The following is a 16645-nucleotide window of genomic DNA, read 5'->3' as shown; positions in this document are numbered from 1 at the left end:
TTCAGTCAGTCTGCCTGTTCTGTTCCCCACTCTGTCTCTGGTGCGTCCTCTCACCCCCTCCCCCGCATCTCTGGCCTGTACCCCAGTTCTCGTATGCATAAATAAATAAATCTTTAAAAAAAAAAAATTTGGATACCACTAAAGTAAAATAATACTCTAAATGACACTCTAAAATGACACTCTAAAAATGCCTGTACCTGTCGAAAGCTCAGCATAATACTTGTTTTTAGATTGGTGATTTAAAAAAACTTCAAAACTCTAACCCTTACACTTTTAATTAATGCTTGCATGGCACTAATTAGGGTACTTTAAGTATAGGTTTGAATTTCTTACATATTTACTTGGGTTGATAAAAGTTACCAAAGTGGAGTTTTATTGTAGTGGCTTAACATTTCTAATTTTTATTAACTTGAAAAATATAGCTGCCAGTTCTTCTTCACTGATTAATGGCATTGTTTCCAGGCTTTAATTCCCCCCCCCCACCCCCTTCAGGAAAAGATATGCCCAGAGGCACTGTTTTTCTGTACAGCTTTAATGTAGAAATGTTTGTAAGACAAAGTTTTAAGTGCCATATTTAAAAGATAAAAAACTATAATCTTCATGTTCTAACTGTACACTTACTTTGGGCTTCCTTGTAACTATATTCTGATCAGAATATAATTTTACTCAGGAGAGATTTTCAGTAATTGGAATTCTGCTGTAGCCATCAAAATTCCTGTGTTGGTCGATGGCCCACCAGATCCAGAATCTACATTTCAGTAGACCGCCACCTTGGCACAAGCTTGTATTGAGCTTAGTCTAGACTAGTAACTATTTCCAGGAGATTCTTGAAAACAAAGAACTTTTCCTTTTTCCCTTCTCCCTTTCCACCTGAGTCACTTCTTCATCATTTTTGTTTTGCTATTGCTGTTTCTGTTGTTTTGTGTTTCACCTAAGGTGAGGGTTGTTTTTGTTTGGTTTTTGGTTTATTTTTTTTAAGAGGCCAGGGTAAGATTAAAGGGTAAGATTGCAAACCACTGATTTAAACCAGGCAGCTTATGTTCAGGCACTACCAGGAGGAAGTAACTCTCCTTGTCCAGCTCTCAGTACAGTGATAGAAGAATTTTTCTTAGGGAAACTGTAGATTTACATTCACTGGTAAACTGACACGTTACTTGTCACGCTGGTATATGTTATTATCAGTTCCCAAATATTAGAAAGTAACAGAGTAATACCTGCAAGTGATTGAAACTAGGACCCATTATCTTATTTCTATATTTTCTGGCATTAGGAATTTGGGGGTGGGGACAAAACTAGGGTTAATTTTATATTCTGGAAAATGCCACACTTGCAGTAGATTAATGTAGTATAATGTGAGGTAATTTATTCTGGAAGTTTTTCTTATCTGTGCCTGATCAAAGGTTTATGGTTGGGTTTTATGTGTCTTTCTATTTGTTTTGTTTTTCATTCTGATAGCACAGTAGTAAATGCTTTTCTGCTTTCGACTATCTCTAAAACAGAGACTAAGTGATGCTCCCTTTGATCTGGCGGCTTTGCAGAGGGATTACTATACATAGACAAGCCCTGGTAGTTAATTCATGTCCTGCAAAACCTTGCCTTGCGCCTGTTACATGAGCACAATCGTCTGTTAGGCTCTCCTCCACCTTCCTAGCCCAGAGGAGCCTGAATACATCCTCTGTCTAGATCTAGGCCTTTTGGCAAAGCTGTTGTTTCATAAATGATTATAGTTGTATTTCTCAGTTAATGACCTCTGCTTAAGTTCACAGTTGTTAATGTTCTATCATCCTTCCCCTGTACAAATTCTGCCTGGATATATTTACCGTGTGAAACAAGGTCACTCTGCCTTTATTTACTCTCTTGGTACTTGGAGCAAAGGAGTATTTTCACTTTTGGCATTTGGAAGGGGGAGTGATGCATGTGTTCAATCCCAGGATTTTTTTGGTTTTAATTCATGTATAAAACCTGGGGCTAAGGATCTCAGGTTTTCATTTCAGCCATCTGACTCTTGCTTTCTAAGAAAGCACTTGAGTAGGAGTTTGGCCAAGATTGGTAAAACGTTCATGTTTGGGCCCCAGTCAGTAGGTGTGGATATAATTTACAAAGATCAATAGGAAGGTGTGTAGCTGAATCACTCAACAATGAATTTAAATCATCCTCAAAAGAAGAAAGTCTAGTTCATCAGGTAGCATATGCTTGCAAATGTGATGCTATTATTAATAGTCATTGAGCTTTCCCCAGTTTCTCCTAGAATTTAGAAAGTGTTTCTTTCCATGCAGCGTTTGGAACTGGTTTTTGATTTTGATTAATGAAGCCAGAGCCCAAAGTATCTTTCAGGATAACTGTATCTTCCTGGCAAAACTATTCTTCCCACTAGATCCAATTTACAAGTTTAATTATTCTGTATAAGAGTCCTCATTTTCCCTTTTACCTACCTTCTACGACTTCGTTGCAAGTGACGAACCTAAGCTTAGTGGAATAAGAGCAAATGATTGTTTGCTCTTCTGAAAAGTTAGGGTGGGGTGAGAGAATGGCTTGTTTTGGGGCACACCTGGATTGAGCACCTTAAGCATTTTCAACAGGAGTCTTTCCCTGTCTGTGCTTCCTCCAGAGAGTGCAGGTCCAGACTTCCTTTTCCGCATCCTTCTCAGCCTTGTTTGGGCGGGCATGTCCGCTCATCAGTGTCTGCAGAGATGGAATACCCTAGTTGACTGACCTGAATGTTGACTTGAATTACGTGCACTTGGCTCCAGTGAAGAAAGGGCCTCCTCAGCGAGCACACCAGTTGAGTCAGGGCACAGTTCCAAGAGGAAGATGAGTGGGCAAAAAAAAACTGTTATTCCAGTCCCCTGGTACCTGGCATGTGCTCTAGGTCTCTTGGAAGCAGTGGGCCAGAACAGGGAAGAACTGTTCCTGTTCCTCTCTTGTGTTCCTAGCACATTAACTGGCAAAATGTGGGTGCCCTGAAAGTGACCAGCAAGTACATTATTCGATTACTTTTGACATTTTCCCTTATTATGCCATGGTATGGCCAAAGGGGTCTCCTTGTGTTGGGATAATGGTGCTGACCTGGTACAGATGGCCATCCTGACAGCCACGGAGGCGTCCCTAGAGGAAGGGTTAGCAACATAAGAACAAATCTGGAAAGAAAAGCTTTCTCTCCCCATTCTTTTCAATCTCTAGATTGCTTTTTGACATTATTATAAGGCATCCTAATAAATGCCAGGATTTGAGGTTGGGCTCTTTTTCTAGTGACAAGTGAGTAAGAGCCCTGAATCTCAGTCAGGGCCCTTATCACCCATGATAATTGTTAACATTGTTTATTGAAGACTTTTTCAGAGAACCTTTGACTTGTTAGAGTCATAGAAAAGCTCAAGTATACCCAAGAAATGATACGGTGGCCCCTTCTGGGTAGGGGGCTGCAGGGCTGGAGGGTAAGAGCCTCTTTGCTTTATATTACTCTTACTGGGTGCCTGTTTAACGCAGAAGACCAGAAAAATCTTTGTTCGTGCTTTTAAGGATGCTAGCACATTTGAATGTTTTTTTAGGTCCAAATGGACCAAATTTGGAAGTGACCTCTGTAAATATAAATACATGGAAGTCACCTCCGTCTTGGGGAAGGGGCAGATGATAGAACTCCCAAGATCATTACAAATATCAAATATGTTTGTGAGGGCAATTACAATTTTAACTCAATAATTCTACATTTTTTTCAGTGTAAATGTTAACTTGGGCCAAGATCCTCCAAGCTGCTCAAGCATAAAAGAGCCATTTTTTGTACATCTTCCAATAAGCATTGTCACTATTTTTTTATGAATCTGTTTAATTCAGCCTAAATAAGTAAATTCCAGATTCACTCTGACAGAAGTGTCACTTGTTAAAAAACAAAAGTTTCTTGTAACTAAGCTCCTTCATGAACATTCTTTTGTGGAACCTGGAGGTCAATAAATTGGATACCAGGCAGTGAGGTACTTCATGTATTAAAGATCTTAAAATGACTATTAGCTGTGGGTGGGCACTTGCAGTTCCTGGTGTTTTCTACAGGAGAACAGGTTCTCCTTTTATCCTGAATTACAGTTTGACTCCCTTGGATGTTTTCTGTGTAGTCGGGCGGCTTCGGTGCTGGTAACATTTCCAAATCGGTGTGCTTTTGTTTTGCTGAGATATTCAGCTGCTTGTCTCAGGGGCAGGAAAAACAGTAATGGCTGCCTCCTTGGCACAGCGCTCCTTTGAAGCGAAGCAGGATTAGCGAGGGAAGTTCCAAAAGAATTGGATTTGGGCCCACAGAGTTTATGAAATGACTAGAAAAACAAGATGTCTTCTTCAGACTTGGGTATCTGTGACCATCCATTTGATGTCTAGTCTGTTCAGAATTAGTCTGTAACACTTTCTGTATTGCCGAGACATTTTTCTATGAGGTGATTTCTCTCTAAATGACCTGGTTTGTGGGAACTGTTCTATTGATAAAAATTTTCTGGTTTTAAAAGGTTCAAAAAGGTGGTTTTAAATAAGTTAGCGATAAAATTTCCACAAGGAATAACGGGTTTCCCCTTGAAATGTCAATTTGTGTCAGAAGTGATCTCTAAGTCTGCCATCAGCTAAGTAACACTCAGATTCCTGGGTGACAGAGCGCACGTTGGGAGGAGTTCTGTCCTGAGCACCAGAAGCCTGATAGTGTTTTTCAGCAAAATGCATTTCTCAATTATACTTTGATACTTCATATAGGATACTTTGAGATGCCTAAGTTCTGGTAACATCCAACTTCAGAATTTCTAGGAGTTACTTATTTTGGTAGGCTTCACCTTTTTTCTCTGCTTTCCATTTTCCATAGTTAATTTTTGAATTAGAATAACAAATGTGGTAACATGTGATACTATACTGGGTTTAGTTGACTTGCTTTGGTTTACAAGTGGTATTGGTCTTAGGGTGTAACCACCTTTATTAGAAAACAGATGTGCATATATAAAGGTTTTATTCCTGGTGCTTTGGCTTTTGTTTCAGCCTCTGTTTTTGGTTTTTACAACTACTTTATATTCTGCGAGATGGATTTGGATTCTTAAATTGATAAATTTCTACTGTATTTTATAGGAAACATTTTAAATGGACACATTGGAACCCATCCAAATTCTCAGTTGTGCCCCAGTTTCACAAATTTTATTTTCTTAATCTTTGTTTTTAAGGAACTTGGGGAAGTGAACCTAAATTTCTACCTTTGATGTAGTAGGTCATTTTAAATAATTTTTCAATTCCCTTACATACATAAAGGCTTTCCATTTTTTCAGAAGGATCCCTTACAGTCTAGAATAATTATCCTCTCCTCTTCTACTGAGTGCTAGCTTCCCCATCTCAGCATTCATTCCATGACAGTAAGTGGATGCCCTTGTCCAGGTATAATACTAGCTGGGGGGCTAAGTTACATAATCATTAGTGTCTTAATTTGAGTAGTTTATAGAAGTTTTTCATTAAGAATAACAGTGTGGGGGACAGTTCCCAAACCAAAACTTGTTTTCCCTGACACTCAAAATTATGTGGTAATGATGCTGAAATGGTGAACATTTTCTTGTTTCAGAGACTCAACATCACAAGAAGAAAAGCATTCACGCTTGATTTTTTAAATGGTTGGTAACATTGCATCTAATCAGAATTATGTCAGATTAGACTCATAGTCAATCTGTATAATACAGTGTCCAGTTAAAAATATAAAAGATCACAGCACATATTTTGCCTCCGTTTTAAGTATTCAGAACATACTAGCTAAGGCTATCTACTCAACTTTTTTGTCAGAATGGGCCAGGGTTTGTGATCCTACCATCAGTGGAATTAGTAAATACTACCAGTTGTACATGTTTTGACTTGACTTAAATTTTTTTTTCCAATAGAAACTATGTTCCAACTTCCTGTCAACAATCTTGGCAGTTTAAGAAAAGCCCGGAAAACTGTGAAAAAAATACTTAGTGACATTGGGTTGGAATACTGTAAAGAACACATAGAAGTAAGTAGCATGTCATTTTTTAATTTTAACATGACTCAGCTTCTGATCACTACTCTATATCAACAACCAGAATGGTTGATTGCTAGGTGTAATTCTGGATTTTAACCTCAGCATTAGCTTTGCCAGAGCTTTCTCAAGTAGCCTAATTTGTTCAACCTTGTCCCTAAAATGGGCTTTTTCATCTTTGCATCCTGACGCAAAAGCAGCTAGCATTGAGGAAATACACAGTTTAGATCTTTTTACTTGGTGCTTCCAAACTGTCTTTAAATTCCAAATCCTTAAAACAACCCCGAGGAGGGTGGGGGTGGTGTGTGGGGGTGGGTGGGTGTGGGTGTGTATAGGAACTCTTACCTCCAGTTTACAGATGAAGAGTCAGTAAAGAAATAGATGCACCTCACAGCTAAGCAGGTGGCAGGGTCTGTCCATGGAACTTCAGAGCCTGTTTTCATTCTGATACACCTGAATATTCTGGTTGACCTTCTGATTGTGGAGGCATGGTGGTTTGGGTGCTTGTTGTCTTTCCTTAGGATTTGAGCATTTGTAGGCCCTTTTGACCCACCATAGACTATTTTATCATCCCCTTGTATAACAGTTTGAACTTTACGAACTATTTTTCTAGCCTTTTTATTCTATGAACTTCGTAGCAGCCCTGTTGAGTAGCCTGTGCAGTGGTCTACTTGTCCAGATCTCATTGCTGCAGGTCTTAATGGTTAGTTGGTCAAAGCCTCTGAAAAGCAATGTTTATAGATGTTTTCCCCCGCTAGCCTTTAAATTCCAGCTGGCAGGTGCTACAACTACTTGTCCATCTGCATACCCTTAGCACCTGGCACAGTGCTGGGCACATGGTAGGCACTCAGTGAATGTTTGGGTGAAGTTGAAAGTTAAAAAAGCAAATTCCTTCATACAGCAGGTTCTTTTCCCGAGCCCCCTAGTAGTGCTCTAGGGGCATGTCCTGAAGAGCAAAGGCGTCTCTAGTTACACTGCGCCCGGTGTGGGCGTTCTCTCTCTGACTCCTCCAGTTCAGGTAGGTCTGCCCTAGTAAGACTCTCTGTTCACCTTGCACTGATGGGGATAATCTTCACAAGATTTAATGGTGCAGATATTAAGGTACCTTTTCTACCCTGCATTTGCTTTGTTCCGCCCATTACATACTCTGGAATTTACATGTACTTGAGCTTTCCACATTGAACTGTGAATCTTTTAGGACCAAGGAGAGATTTATGCTAAGACTTTCTATCATCCAGTCTGGGAGGAAACAGGCCTTTTAGATTTTTACATAAGAGTGTAAATTTAACCTGTTACCGCTTACTTTCTTTGAATAGCTTTCTTCCTTTTTGGGTTCAGAAATCCTAGATGTTTTCTTCCCAGCCTACTGCCACCCCCACCCCCACTCTTTTAGGGAACCAGAAATCACATCTGTAAGCAAACATTGCTATCTTGCACTCCATTCTGATACTTCACTGCAACTGATGAGTTACAATGCTGTAATGAAAGGTACTTTGGTTAATATGTGGGTGAATTGTTTTTTAATTAGAACTTCCAGCAGTTTCCTTGGAAACCTAGCTGACCGCTAGAGAAATGTTTGGTTAGTGTCAAATGTTCAGTGCATTTTGTTCCTAATTTAGTTGTTGGTGAGTTTGGTTTTAGTGTGCATTTCCCCTAGTTAAGAGATAGTAAGGTTGGACTGAAGTTGATACCGCTATGTTTTTGTAAACTTCTGTCATTGTTTTTTAGGATTTTAAACAGTTTGAACCTAATGACTTTTATTTGAAAAACACTACATGGGAGGATGTAGGACTATGGGACCCTTCACTTACAAAAAACCAGGTAAGTGGCCCAGGCAACATCTTGAAATGGTATCATCCTTAACACCCTCCTTTTACCACTGTAGGCCTTCCTGAGTGATACATTCATCGCCTGTAGGTGACAACCGGACACATGGGAAAAAGTCAAAATTGTTTTTTCCATATTTTCTTCAGTGATTGGGAAAACTAAGGCTGACTCTTTTGTCTTTGTCATTGGACAGTGTTACTGAAAAATCAGAAACCCAGTGTATACCAGCATCCCCCCAAAAGTACTTTGACTCATCCCTTCGTAAAATGTTCCCTCCAACATTCTGTTCATCTAGGCTGTCTTACCATTTTTATGTTGCCATCCTTTTTTTCTGGAGTGGGGAGGGCCTGGCTAATTTATATTTATATTTATCTTATTTGTCTATATTGATGTCACCCAAACTCTGTGAGGAACCTAAGCCAGCACATGGGGCAAGGTCCTCTATAGGACGGTGGTGACCAAAAGATAAACTTGGAATAAAAACTGTTAGAGGTACCAGTGATGCCAACAAGTACAATAGTGAAGATGTCACAAAAAGAGGGAGTGGTGGGTGATGTGTCTTTCCCCATAGGGAAGAATGATAGTCCTTTCACATTTTACCGTCCCTGTTTGCAGTGGTTACAGATCTGGATTATTAATCTGTTTCTCTGTTAGACACACTTGACAGGGAAGTTCATTTTTAAGCTCCACATCTGGAATGTGATGGTATAGTTCTCTGGTTCTTTCTTATTAATAAATATCCCTCACAGGGCCTCCCTGGTGGCACAAGGGTTAAAGTCTCAGCACTATCGAGCTATCACCAGCCACCGCCACTGTGGCATGAGTTCGATCCCTGGCCAGGGAGCTGACCCACTTAGCGCAGCAGGCCTCTCCTGTCTCCCCACTGCTCCCCACTCTGCCTCTGGTCAGTCCTCCTCCCCGCCCACCTCCCCGCACCTCTGTCCTACCCCAGTTCTTGTATGCGTAAATCAATATTTAAATAAATAACTACATACATACCCCCAGGAAAAGGTATTAGCCACAAGCCTCCAGATTCAAAAACTTTACAACAGAATCCATCATTTAGTTAATTCAAATTTTTTAATTCCAAAGCCTCATATTCTAACGCTAAAGAGGGTTGAGCTTAAGGAAAAGCGGAATATTTCCTTTTGGCTCAAACCAGTGTCTGCAACAAAGTAGATTTTAAGGAGAAAGGTTTCTCTTCCAAAGCCTGTGTTTCACCTGCCTTCATCAAAGGACGGCTATGTAGGTGTTAATGAGCATAATTTGGGACCTTGCTCTTTGATGCCAAATTACTCTGCAATCTTTATTGAGTCTTTAACACCACATGTTCCTCACAACTCGTAGGAAATTTTTGTTTAACTTCCCTTTTTTTAAAAAAAAAAAAAGATTGATTTATTTATGCATAGAAGAACTGGGTCTAGGCCAGAGGTATGGGGGTAAGAGGATTCACCAGAGACAGAGTGGGGAGCAGAACAGGCAGATTGACTGAAATACACTGCTGAGGGGAGCAGCAGAAGAGGCAGGAGAGGTCTGCTGCACCATGTGGGCCAGCTCCCTGGCCGGGGGTCAAACTCATGCTGCAGTAACTGGCGATAGCTTGATAACACTGAGGCTTTAACCCCTGCACCACCAGAAAGGTCCCTAACTTCTTAATTTACATCAAAGATGATGTCACTTCATTATTTCTTTAGAAACTGATCTTGCTTGAAAAGCATGGTTTATAGAAGAAAGCCCACTTTACAAATCATCTTTGATCAGCAGTAAAATCTCAATACTACACTGTAGTTCAATCAAAGGGAAAAAAGGTCCGAAATTTTGGAACATGAGCTTTTTTAATATGAAATTGTTTCCACAGTGGTAAGGATAGAAGATGTATCTTTATATCTTACTGCTTAATTGTATTATAACACTCTGGGCCCTGAATTTTACATGTAGTAAATCTGAAGCCCTTAGCAGCTACCTAGTTCACTAAGTGAAATAGCTTAGTTTAGTCTTGTCATTCTTTACTGTGTAAAGCATTTATCTTGAAGCTGGTTGTTTTTGCTTTGTCTAAAATCAGTTGTTAGATACAACTCTGGTCTTTTATAAACATTAAGGAAGAACTTAGAATTGTTTTTTATTCAGCTCATGGGACCCAGATAAAATTACTTAATTTAAAACAGCTTTCTCTCAGCTGAGTGTATATTTCATAAATTTATTTTGCAAAAGGAAAAAACATGTATTCAGATAAATGCATTGGTGTTTCAGTTCTAAAAATAGCATTGTGTCTCTATTGAAAATAGAGAATATCCAGGAAGAAAACCTAAAATACATTGCCTGTACAAAGTGGCATTTCTGATTCCAGTTTTTGTCTTGTCTTTTAGGACTATCGGACAAAACCGTTTTGCTGCAGTGCTTGTCCATTTTCTTCAAAATTCTTCTCTGCCTACAAAAGTCATTTCCGGAATGTCCATAGTGAAGACTTTGAAAATAGGATACTCCTTAATTGCCCCTACTGTACCTTCAATGCAGACAAAAAGACTTTGGAAACACACATTAAAATATTTCATGCTCCAAACGCCAGCGCACCAAGTAGCAGCCTCAGCACTTTCAAAGAGAAAAGCAAAAATGATGGCCTTAAACCTAAGCAGGCTGACAGTGTAGAACAAGCTGTTTATTACTGTAAGAAGTGCACTTACCGAGATCCTCTGTATGAAATAGTTAGGAAGCACATTTACAGGGAACATTTTCAGCATGTGGCAGCACCTTACATAGCAAAGGCAGGTGAAAAATCACTTAACGGTGCAGTCCCCTTAGGTTCAAATGCCCGGGAAGAGAGTAGTATTCACTGCAAGCGATGCCTTTTCATGCCAAAGTCCTACGAAGCTTTGGTTCAACATGTCATCGAAGACCACGAACGCATAGGCTATCAGGTCACTGCCATGATTGGGCACACAAATGTGGTGGTTCCCCGATCCAAACCTTTAATGCTTATTGCTCCCAAACCTCAAGAGAAGAAGGGTATGGGACTCCAATCAAGAATTGGTTCCCTTGCTTCTGGAAATGTCCGGTCTTTGCCATCACAGCAGATGGTGAATCGACTCTCCATACCAAAGCCTAACTTAAATTCTACGGGAGTCAACATGGTGTCCAATGTCCACCTGCAGCAGAACAACTATGGTGTCAAATCAGTAGGCCAGGGCTATGGCGTTGGCCAGTCAATGAGATTGGGTCTAGGTGGCAATGCACCGGTTTCCATCCCTCAGCAGTCCCAGTCTGTGAAGCAGTTACTTCCAAGTGGAAACGGAAGATCTTATGGGCTTGGGTCAGAGCAGCGGTCGCAGGCACCAGCCAGATACTCCCTACAGTCTGCTAACACCTCTTCTCTCTCATCCAGCCAGCTGAAGTCTCCTTCCCTCTCCCAGTCGCCAGCGTCCAGAGTATTAGGCCAGTCCAGTTCTAAACCAACCGCAGCTGCCACCGGCCCTCCCCCAGCCAATACGTCCTCAACGCAGAAGTGGAAAATATGTACAATCTGCAACGAACTTTTTCCCGAAAACGTCTATAGCGTGCACTTCGAAAAGGAGCATAAGGCTGAGAAGGTCCCAGCAGTCGCCAACTACATTATGAAAATACACAATTTCACTAGCAAATGCCTCTACTGTAATCGCTACTTGCCCACAGATACCTTGCTCAACCACATGTTAATTCACGGTCTGTCTTGTCCATATTGCCGGTCGACCTTTAATGACGTGGAAAAGATGGCCGCGCACATGCGGATGGTGCACATTGATGAAGAGATGGGCCCCAAAACAGATTCCACTTTGAGTTTTGACTTGACATTGCAGCAGGGCAGTCACACTAACATCCATCTCCTTGTAACCACATACAACCTGAGGGACGCCCCAGCCGAATCCGTTGCTTACCACGCCCAAAACAACCCTCCAGTCCCTCCAAAGCCACAGCCCAAAGTTCAGGAAAAGGCAGATATCCCTGTTAAAAGTTCACCTCAAGCTGCAGTGCCCTATAAAAAAGATGTCGGGAAAACCCTATGCCCACTTTGCTTTTCCATCTTAAAAGGACCCATCTCTGATGCACTTGCACATCACTTACGGGAGCGGCACCAGGTTATTCAGACGGTTCATCCGGTGGAGAAAAAGCTCACCTACAAATGCATCCATTGCCTCGGCGTGTATACCAGCAACATGACCGCCTCGACGATCACCCTTCATCTGGTTCACTGCAGGGGCGTGGGGAAGACCCAGAACGGCCAGGACAAGACCAATGCACCCTCTCGGCTTAATCAGTCCCCGGGCCTGGCACCTGTGAAGCGCACTTACGAGCAGATGGAGTTTCCCTTGCTGAAAAAGCGGAAGTTAGATGATGATAGCGATTCGCCTAGCTTCTTCGAAGAGAAGCCTGAGGAGCCTGTTGTTTTAGCTTTAGACCCCAAGGGTCATGAAGATGATTCCTACGAAGCCAGGAAAAGCTTCCTGACAAAGTATTTCAACAAACAGCCCTACCCCACCAGGAGAGAAATTGAGAAGCTCGCTGCCAGTTTATGGTTGTGGAAGAGCGACATTGCTTCCCACTTCAGCAACAAGAGGAAGAAATGTGTCCGAGACTGTGAGAAGTACAAGCCTGGCGTGTTGCTGGGCTTCAACATGAAAGAATTAAACAAAGTTAAGCACGAGATGGATTTTGATGCTGAGTGGCTCTTTGAAAATCATGATGAGAAGGATTCCAGAGTCAATGCTAGTAAAACTGCTGACAAAAAGCTCAACCTTGGGAAAGAAGATGACAGTTCCTCAGACAGTTTTGAAAATTTGGAAGAAGACTCCAATGGAAGCGGTAGCCCGTTTGACCCCGTCTTTGAAGTTGAGCCTAAAACCCCTACTAACCCAGAGGAGCACGTCCCGAAAGTAATTTCTGAGGAGGCTTTAGAACCCGGGGAGAAGCTAGACCAAAAAGAGGAGGAGGGTTCAAAATACGAGACTGTTCATTTGACGGAGGAACCAACCAAACTAATGCGTGATGCTTCGGATAGTGAGGTGGACCAGGATGAGGTGGTTGAGTGGAAAGACGGTGCTTCTCCATCCGAGAGCGGGCCGGGTTCCCAGCAAATGTCGGACTTTGAGGACAACACGTGCGAAATGAAACCAGGAACCTGGTCCGATGAGTCTTCCCAGAGTGAAGATGCAAGGAGCAGTAAGCCAGCTGCCAAAAAAAAGGCGACGGTGCAAGGCGACGGCGAGCAGTTGAAATGGAAGAATAGTTCCTATGGAAAAGTCGAAGGGTTTTGGTCCAAGGACCAGTCACAGTGGAAGAATGCGTCTGAAAATGACGAGCGCTTATCCAACCCACAGATTGAGTGGCAGAACAGCACAATTGACAGTGAGGACGGGGAGCAGTTTGACAGCATGACTGACGGGGTAGCTGAGCCGATGCACGGCAGCTTAACCGGGGTTAAACTGAGCAGCCAGCAGGCGTGAGCGCCAGGCTCCCTGGCACTGATGACCTGCTGCAACCTGGAGCGCTGCTCCTTTCAGTGTGACTGCAAAGCCCTCTTAACTGGTAACTGCCTTCGAGTGCCGGCTCATCCGGCGGTGGGGACGCGTGCCCGCTGCAGTCCCAGTGGGTGTTGTGTTTCTGACGGACACGATTGGCGGAGCTTGCTTCAGAAATTGCTGTGACCGACACAGTAACTAAATGTGAAAAACCATTAAGCTGGTGGCTCACGAACGCACACGAGGAGAAGCAGAGGTTTATTTTATCTGCCTTTTCAACATTTCTCTCCCTCTGTAAAGATGCTTGGAGGGATGTCCTGGAGAAGCGTTATCCTCATTCACGTGGTAGTGTAGGGCCAACATACAAGCTACCAGTCCAATGTGTATAGTAGACTTTGGGAAAACCAATTTTTTTTCATGTATTCATTCTGAATAGTTGAAATGTATATTTGTACAGTCTTTTAGACCTATTCAAGTGATGCTTATGATACTGTTATTGTGTACCCATCTTAGGTTGTTTTTATTTTTTAGTGTTGCCCTTGCTGTGTAATAAACGCTGTATCTAGTTTACCTAGCAAAAGCTTGAATCTGCGCTAGTACGGACTTTTGAACAGACTTAGTTTTTGCACATAACCTTGTACAATCTTGCAACAGAGGCCAGCCACATAAGATATATATCTGGACTCTCTTGTATTATAGAATTTTTCTTGTTCTGAATATCCTTGACATTACAGCTGAGAAAAACAAAAACTGGTGTTTCAGAGCTGTTTTCTGAAATCTTTTAAGCTTAAAATCACATTGCAAGAATTGACTTTCCAGCTACTAATTTTGACACCTTTTAGATCTGTATGAAAGTGTGTTGTGTTGAAGCAGCAAACCAATGACGGCTGCATTTTTGGATATTTAGTTTTATCTTTAGTTAAACACCACCAGGTGTATTCATTTATACCATCTAATATATGACACACTGTTGTAGTATGTATAATTTTGTGATCTTTATTTCCCTTTGTATTCATTTTAAGCATCTAAATAAATTGCTGTATTGTGCTTAATGTAAATATTTGCTTTATTACACATTACAGTCCTGTGTGTCCATATGTCTCGTGCCAGTTGATGCCCTGGCGCTCTGTCATCAGCTGGAAGCCACAGCCCTTGAGAAAACTTGTGGATGACCAAGAGCTGCCATCGGCATGAGCGCTTTTTCTCAAGGCACCTGTTACAGATTCCTTTGGTTTTATTTGCCTTTTTAGTTGCAAAAATAAACATCCTTGAGTTTCTCAGTTCCCTTTTTGTTAAGGAGCAGAACCTGCTTATATGTGTAAATGTCTCAATGATAAAAGGATGTAAACATAAATTGGCATTAATTTGCAAGCAAATCTTAATGCCTGGTGTTTTTTCTAAAATAAGTAAATGTTAGTTTTCACCTTATAATGGGAACAATTGTACTAAACGGGCAACTACTCTGCTTTTGTTTGAACTCTTGACCATCTTGCTGTTGAGAGAGAGGCTTTGGCGATCACACATCTGGAGGGCTGGCCAGGCAAGGTGAAAGGGGCTGGTGTATTACTGTGCATAGATCCCCAGAAGCAGCTTGTGCTATAGAATGGGAGGTTACAAGGAGGCAGATTTAGGGCGCCGTTTTTGGCAGTTACAATGGGGGGTGCTCCAGTTGCGGAGAGGGCAGTCCGGTCAGTCAGCTCTCAGGGATTCTGACTCCAAGAGTTTCGAAGGGGCTGATTTCCATAATTTGGAAAAACTTCCCAGAGACTTGTCTTGGTAATGTTTTTGTTAGCTGAGGGTAGTAATTTGACCAACCTTCCCTTAAGATGGCATGCTACTCAAAAGGAATACCAGAGAAAGGGCTAGACTAAAAAATACAGGCTATTTGGAACTGGCATGGAGCTATTTTAAGTCTCTGATGCAGGTAGACTAAATTCCATCGGCACCAGCTAATATTTAGGACAGGGTGTCTCCAAATTAAGAGGATACCGGTTACCAAGCCGAAAAACTGCCCTTGAGGGAGTCACTCCCCCTTGCTTGAGTCATGCCAGCTCAACTGAACCATCTCTTGTTGGTTTGGAAGTTAATTAGCAGGTGGGGAGAAGTCAGCCTGGGGGCATATTCAGGGTTGGCCATTGGATCAGACAGATGTTTCCTGATTAGGTGGTGGGAGTGGGCTGCTTACTGGCATTCTGGAAAGAGTTTAGCCACCTAAGAATTAGAGGTAAGGAAGATTCCCAACTGGAAATGTAGCAGAAGCCCTGACAGTGTCTCAATAAAAGCCATTTTTAAAGAATGTTGTTGCTGTTGTTTGCTTTTGGAATAATGTAGAAGTAAAAGCTGTGGCTATCTGCCACCTTCTAATTAGGAAGCCACCAGACTGAACAGTCCTATAGACTTGAACAAGGAAAAATACTCCACAGAACTCGTTTCGGCCTCCGTGTCTTCATGTGGCGGTGAGCTCCAGTCAGCTGGCTAGCTCTGGTTTTATGGGGGTATTTTATTGTCCACCTTTGTTCATGTCACTGAGTAGGACTCGCCCTCTCTTATCCAGACAAAATAATCTGCCCCTTTTTCTGTCCTATAACCATGTCTCACGCCCCATTTGTAAACAAGCCATTAAAGAATGTCATCGAAAGTTAACTGGAAGAGCAAAAAGTGCCAGGTAGAAGAGCGATCAGAGATTGGGGACTGTCCCTCAGATGCTTCACCAGAAGTTTTTCTGTCAGGAGCAGGACCTACTGACCGCGTGGGTTCTCTAAGCGTCAGGTCAGCCTCCTGCCCCTCCCTCAGGCAATGGCTTTTTCCACCCATGTGGTCTCCTTTCTGTCACGCCTGCTGTCCGCTGGGTTGGCGCCCACGGGTGGGCATGTTTCACTAGACGTGTCAAATGGGACCATCGCAAACTTGCCAGCCCCCAGAAGACTGAAAATAGGAAGACTGCTCCCACCACTCTGACAGGGCAGTCCAGCGCAGCAGGCGCTGGCCACACGAGGTGACCTAAAAAGGCAGAAACTTGTGATCGTCAAATTAGAAAACAACTGGCATTTTCTGCTGGCGGGGTAGCTTGAAGATGGGTCACTATTCGTTCGTTCTTTGCTGCGTCCTGTCAGGTTAGCGGACTTGAAACGACCAATTGAGCTTCCACATAACAGCTATCTCGGAGCTGCCCCTCAGCTTGTGTGCAGAAGTCAGCATAGAAGTGGCAAATCCCGAAAATCCTTAGGGCACGGCTCAGTGCTCCAACTAAGGAGGAAGGGCCACTCATCTCAAGACAGTGGAATAAAGGACAGGTTTGCACTCCTTGGCATTGTCAAAGGGCTGTCCGCAGCCT

The 16645-nt window shown here is 42.3% G+C and overlaps 1 protein-coding gene across 8 annotated transcripts in view; it reads left to right on the top strand.

The window, feature by feature from the left end:
* Positions 1–14369, top strand: part of ADNP (activity dependent neuroprotector homeobox) — a 28796-nt gene extending 14427 nt beyond the window's left edge. For all 8 annotated transcript variants that reach the window (XM_037500427.2, XM_037500410.2, XM_054698211.1 and 5 more), the window contains 3 exons: positions 5877–5989; positions 7724–7816; positions 10189–14369. In XM_037500427.2, coding sequence (XP_037356324.1) covers positions 5882–5989; positions 7724–7816; positions 10189–13296 — 3309 coding nt within the window. In that variant the 5' untranslated portion in view covers positions 5877–5881 and the 3' untranslated portion in view covers positions 13297–14369. The remainder of the gene's footprint in view (positions 1–5876; positions 5990–7723; positions 7817–10188) is intronic.
* The last annotated feature ends 2276 nt before the right edge of the window (positions 14370–16645 follow it).

The sequence above is a fragment of the Talpa occidentalis genome, unplaced genomic scaffold (genome assembly GCF_014898055.3).
Source record: "Talpa occidentalis isolate TD23 unplaced genomic scaffold, MPIMG_talOcc4v2.1 talOcc4.10, whole genome shotgun sequence".
In the NCBI taxonomy this organism is placed as follows: Eukaryota; Metazoa; Chordata; class Mammalia; order Eulipotyphla; family Talpidae; genus Talpa; species Talpa occidentalis.
The sequence above is the reverse complement of the archived record's forward strand: the minus strand, read 5'-3'. Positions and strand labels throughout refer to the sequence as shown.